General features: G+C 40.1%; 1 protein-coding gene across 1 annotated transcript in view; it reads left to right on the plus strand.

The window, feature by feature from the left end:
- GABRB3 (gamma-aminobutyric acid type A receptor subunit beta3) overlaps nt 1-6,328 on the plus strand; it is a 235,114-nt gene extending 228,786 nt beyond the window's left edge. Inside the window, exon 9 of the mRNA XM_060005522.1 lies at nt 1,735-6,328. Coding sequence (XP_059861505.1) covers nt 1,735-2,076 — 342 coding nt within the window. The 3' untranslated portion in view covers nt 2,077-6,328. The remainder of the gene's footprint in view (nt 1-1,734) is intronic.
- The last annotated feature ends 236 nt before the right edge of the window (nt 6,329-6,564 follow it).

The following is a 6,564-nucleotide window of genomic DNA, read 5'->3' on the forward strand; positions in this document are numbered from 1 at the left end:
GGATGAGAATGACAGTCACCTCCTCTATCTCCAGCTGAGCATGGGCCAGGAGTTGAGCGTGTGCATCCATTCTCTCCAGGACTTGAGTCCCACTAGTTTGCCCTTCTCAAAATACTTCAGCCACTCTTCAAGGCTTTGTATGTATGTTTTTCTGGCTTTTTGCCTGAGAAATTTCTACTCATTCTTGAGGCCCAGTTCAAATTCATCACCCCTCTGAAATCTTCCCTTTTGTGTCCTGTAGTAGTTTTGATTACAGCCACACAAACTTAACACTTAAAACAACACCCAAATGTTATCCCACAGTTGGGTCAGTCAGAAGTCTGGGTATAGTGGGGCCAACTCAGTGGGTACCATGGTTCCTTGTGGTTGTAGGACTGAGGTCCCCATTGCCTTGCTGGCTGTTGGCCAGGGCCCATCTTTTCTCCTAGAGGCTGCCCCTTTCTTCTCAGGCCTTCCCTGAAGTTCTCAATCAAGGGTGAATCCAGTCCTCATGCTTCAAATTCTCCTGGCTTTCAATTTCTGCCACATCTTTCAGACGTTCTCTTCTGCTTCGAGCTGGAGAAAGTTCTCTGCTTTTAAGGTCTCATGTGATTAGATTGGGCCCACTTGGATAATCTAGGCTACTCTCTCTATTTTAAGGTCCATGACCTTAATTATGTTTGCAAAGTCCCTTTTGCATAACATACTCAAAGGTCTGAGGAGAAAGGGGTGACATCCTGATGACCACACCTTTCCTTCCCCAAGCGTAATTGAGTGGTATTCTCAAACCAAGGGGGGGTGGGGAGGGCACCTCTGAGTCTTTTTTTGTGCCTTTGTGCCAGAGCCTGAGTGGCCCCAGGATGTTGGCAGCCCTTCCTGTGTCTAGACAACCTTGGTGTCTGGGGCCATCCTACCTGCAGTCCAAGCACCACTCAGAGATCTGCACGGGCCCCTACTCTTCGTTGGGAGTCTTCTCTCCCAACCTCACCTCCTGTACATCTACCTTAAGGCCTAGCCTCAGGCATGCTCCATGAAAGTTTAGTGGCAGACCAAAAAGTAAAATGGACCATTGGCGTCATCATGAAAGGTCTGAAGCTGTATTTAGCGCAGAATAAAATGTTATTTTAAAGTTTGGCTCCGATGTAAGAAAGGACTTTAGCCTATCTTAAATGTAGCTCTTAAAAAGGAGGTCTCCTGCCAGGAGCGGAATTGAGTGGGGAGATCGTATTTGGGTGGGGGTCTTTATCTAATCCACCAAGGTCATTAGGTGTGTCCATTCATCACAGTACTCGCTTGTTTCTTCATGGTAATTTGGATATTTTTGTACCATCAGAAAAGGAGACAAATCAGCTTCCAAAGAAGAATGGGAGAGTATAGTTTCTATCCAGTGTATAGTTGTGAAAAATGGTTATAATACCTGTTAACATCTTGAAAGACATTTGTACTTTAATTTTGTCTTCAATAAGGACTTGTACCCATAATGTGGAATTTCAATTTGAAAAGGGCCCCCTTATTTTATCTAATTTTCTACATGAGAATTTTTAAATCAAGGAAATCAAAACTCTAACCTGCAGTTAAGCCCACAAAATGACACTTTCCACTAAACTAGAGTGCTGGCTTTGACAGATGTGCAATTTCTCATACTATATGTGACATGGCTGCATGACGTGAGTCTGTCCTGGGTTTGTATGTAGAAATTAGGTTTATTGGCATGCTATGCTAGCTGTCTAACAGTGTGTGTTTTCTTCCAATTAGGTGGATGCTCATGGAAATATTCTGTTAACATCGCTAGAGGTTCACAATGAAATGAATGAGGTCACAGGTGGCATTGGTGATACCAGGAATTCAGCAATATCCTTTGACAACTCAGGAATCCAGTACAGGAAACAGAGCATGCCTCGGGAAGGGCATGGGCGACACATGGGGGACAGAAGCATCCCGCACAAGAAGACCCATCTACGGAGGAGGTCTTCACAGCTCAAAATTAAAATCCCTGATCTAACCGATGTGAATGCCATAGACAGATGGTCCCGGATCGTGTTTCCATTCACTTTTTCTCTTTTCAACTTAGTTTACTGGCTGTACTATGTTAACTGAGTGACTGTACTTGATTTTTCAAAGACTTCATTTAACACTGAGTGAAATATTACTCTGCCTGTCAAGTTTTTATACCTGTACACACACAGACACACACACACACAGACACACACATATATACATACGCAATTGTATATATATGTGAACTTTCTCAGCATATATATAAAATACACGTGTATATGAGGATGTATGTGTATATGTTTATACACACAGGTGTAAGTACCCATGTGTATGTCAAACAAATACACATACATATATACATTTTGCAGCTATGGACAATTTAACACAGGATGCATATTAAAGAAAGTCATAGTTTTTTCTTTTTTAATTGAAAGGGACAAGCATCGTCTAAATATTATGCCTTGAGAATGAGGGCGCGAAACACAATATCATCCCAAAATGTGTCTTTTACTATCATTAGTTAGATGTTTTAGTTTAAAAATCAGGAAGAAACTTAGTTATTCTTCGAAAACTCATACAGTGGTATTGCTAGTTTAAAACCAGTCACACTTCATACCCTCTCTTTCAGTTTATTAAGTGAAGGCTTTTCGGCTTTCTTGGCAATGGGATTTGTTTTCGTGGGGCAGAATTTTTCTGTACGGTTCCATGGGTGGGGTGAGCCTCTGGTATGCGCTCACCTGTTTCTTAAACATAGGTAGAGCCCACATTGATGTCTGCACGTCCATCTTTTGAAAGCCCATCGGGGATGGATGGCATCTCATTGTAAGTACTCTGCTGTACAGTGTATTTCTCTGCTCACTTGGAGTGGATCCAGCTTCCGCATCATGTGGGACACGGCAGCACATTTTGGCAAAGTTGAGTTGACATTTCAGTTAGTGAACACGTGCTCTACATCTCTTATGGATTTCTAGGCCTGGTATCTAACGGAAAGCTTAGACGTCTCAGGTTATTTGTTACTCTAAAGTAAAACCATCTAGGATGAATTTCCCCCTTGTCTTTAAGTTATCAATCACTCATAACATTGTATGTTAATATCAAATATATTTGCATAATATGCATATATATGTATATTTACCAAGATTTTCTTTCTTACTCTTGCTATCATGGCAGCATGCAATGTCATATTTTCTTTCTGTGATGTAACTACTTTCTGTTCTCTAGAATTAAGATCGAAACGAAAAACATTTCTGTTCAATTTCAGAAACCAAGAAACATCCTCATGCCTTTATTTCTATATCTGACATATTTCACAAGCACATCCAACTACTCCTAGTGTAACTAGGATGCTGCAGGAACACGACCAGTCCACACCATGCATCACCCAGGGACCCATGACCGTTCTCTTGAGGCAAAGGAGAGCAACATGACAACAAACACAGTCACTTTTGGTTCCTTCTGATCCACAGCCTCATCAGTATTTGGACTTTTTAAAGCTCGTAGAAACAAGACAAGGTGCACCGGTTTCATAGATGCAACCTTAACTTACTATTTAGATGAGATCTTTCTAAAGAAAAAAAAAAGAGATGATATATTTTTTGTAAACAATATTTCTATCACAGGCATCCATAAACTGAAATGACTACAGTTGTGCAAACAGATGTCACAGTGAAGTTAAGCATTTGGAGAAACAAAAAAGCAAAATATTCAGGAAAGAACTGCTAAATTAATACTTTATCCCAAAATGCCACATATGCCTCACCCTCTCTGTTCTATCCAAAACCAATGACCAGAGTCTCGCCCAGTATTCTCAGAGCTGACCCCAGTTTTCCCCACTGGTAGGGGTACCACCCTCCTCGCGGGTGTATGTGCTGTGGGCTATCCCCAGCAGCTGACCACTACTTGATTTACCTTGGTGGCTGATGACAACCTTTAATTTGTAAGAGTTTGTAACAGGTCAAACCCACCATCAGGTAGTACACAGACCACAAAGTCTCATGCTAGAAGCAGTGACCAATTTTTATACCCTTTCCCCTCTTTCATTCTTATCTTTTTTCAGCATCTTCTCCCAACCACTGCTCTCTGGTTTTACTTTTATCTGGAGACTAGCCAGTGACTTCTTGTTCCTTGGCTTTTTTCTGACAATTTTTTTTCATGGGTAACAATGGGGGAATCCTAAAAGTTAAACAGATTGGGAAAAACCTTGTAAGTGGCCTTATCATTGTTAACATGTTAAAGAAAAAAAAAAAAAGGACATTGTGAAGACCTTATCCCTTTCAATACTTCAGGTATCTTCTTCTGTATCAGTGATTCAAGGAGTGAGCTCCACATGCAGAAGAGGGACCCCAAAATGCAAATGAACATGGACAAAAGTGTCAACGGTTGATTTAAATGTACAATTTATATATTCAGAACTGTGACATTAATTCTTTCTGGGAGAAAAGTGATTCAAAATGTTTTTGATGCATAGTTAAGGTACCCAACTGTCAGAAGCAGAGACCCTGTGGGGCTCAGAAGAACTGCAGTCTACGTCCCAAGATTTTCTGGATATAAATTTGCATGGTATAGTCATAATAGCTTTTGAGCTTTTTATATGCATTTGGCACCGAGACTGGGATCCACAACTTTGTAGACACTACAATGACGTTAAACATAATAGCTATACTATAAATAGTGTTTGTAACTACACACACACGCGCGCACACACACACAATTACATACATATATTCTGTAAAAAAAAAAAAGACTTTTTGAGATCCTTGGGTATGTGTTTGCTTTACTCCATTTTAGAAGAAAATTACTCTTCTTCTAATAAAATTATTTTATAGCTTCTCCATTTTTAAAAGCTGTGAGAAATGTTGAGAAGCAGAACTCTGTGCTGCCAGAAGAGAGTCGAGGTTGGCTCTCTGTTCTATTACAATGCCCTTTCATTACTGCACAGCAGTTCCTGGAGCCAGTGAGTGTGGTGTATTGATAAATCTGAACGCGGACCCCTGGCATAATGTGAGGTGGTTGTTACCCTCGTCCAGACCTCTTGAGTAAGGAGAGAAAAGTTGAAATTGGAATCTAATGGTATCTCTTTCTCAACAACTGAACGTAATAAAAAGTTGATTTTCTACATAGCCCTGTCTTTCCAAAATGCTTCACAGGGGCTCAAAGCATACAGAAGAATCTTGTTATGAGTTTGTTATTACCCATATTCGAATATAAGTATATTCAAGACAATCCCAGAGCCCTACTACATAAAATATCGACAGAGAAGGATGGATAACACAGAGTAATCTTTAAAACAAGTATTGTTCTTGTTCACCAGCCCCAGGACTGTAGGGGGTTTCACTGTCTATACCATGACCCACTCGTTTTCCTCTGATCTAAGTGACCTCAGTGTATATCATGATAATGTTCCTGTCCCATGTATATGTGTAGTACCATGTGTTTCTAGTGCCAGCACCCAGAACTTTGGACATGTTCAGTCGTTGACATCAAGACACTTCTCACCGTCCAGCTATGGGATTAACGTTTTCACCAAGGAGATCATCCTCTCAGAGGTGATGCCAAGCACGTGGGGACTGGTTTTAAGGGGACAGGCATACTGCAGCTGGAGGTGTTCATTTTCAGCATCTCATAGATAATCCCATTGGTGTTTGTCCCACAATAGTGTCTTCTAAAAAAGAGGATGTGTCCAACTTTGAATCTCCTGGCTTGAAATGATAAACCATCCCATAATTCTTAATTTAGCTCTCCATCTGAAAACCAGTTCATATTTAGGGCCATTTTAATGTAAGCAAAACTGAACAATCAGTGAAATATTTTGTTACTTGTGGAATAGAGTCCAGCTCTCACCTTACATGAGCTATTGGTCAGGGCAACATTGAATCGTGGAGCAAAGAGCTGCCCAGGTGGATTAAATTTTCCCAGGACACAACTAGTGTGCCTTGGATTGATTATTACCTCTTCTACTGCATTGAAAGGTGCCATGTTTTCCTGAAATTCCCAGCACCTGGGTAAATAGCAGCCTCCCAGAGAGTGACTCATGTACCATGCCTCTCCCTAGGGCAAGCCCCAGAAACAATTTTGTCATTCTTGTCTCATATTTCTACTTCATGAGTCAGTGAGTGTGTTCAAGGTAAGTACAGGATTATTCTAATAGGAATAGGCGATTGCTGTCATGATCAATTCCCGCATTGATTTCATTTCATTGTAAAGATCAATTAAAACCCAATTTTGCTTAAGCACATTGATGTAATTTTTTTGGTATTATTTGACATGAAAAAAACAGCAAAACTGAGTGATAGATACAATATGAAACTTGTTGATGAATGACTTCAAATTTATTAAAAAAGGACTAACTGACTTCAATGTGAAGGCTGATTTTTTTCCCCTTGTCTATTTTCAAACTAGTGTGATTATTTTAATTCTAGGTATTTTTAGTCATACATTCCCATTTCAATTATGCTGAAAGTAAAAAGAAATAAGCTCAAAACTGACTGTATGAGACCAATTTGAACCATGACATTTTTTTTAAATTGTGATTTATTCTGAACATCAAAGGACAACTAGACACAGAGATCCACCTTGCTCCTCTCTTCA

Source organism: Delphinus delphis, chromosome 2 (assembly GCF_949987515.2).
Source record: "Delphinus delphis chromosome 2, mDelDel1.2, whole genome shotgun sequence".
Lineage (NCBI taxonomy): Eukaryota > Metazoa > Chordata > Mammalia > Artiodactyla > Delphinidae > Delphinus > Delphinus delphis.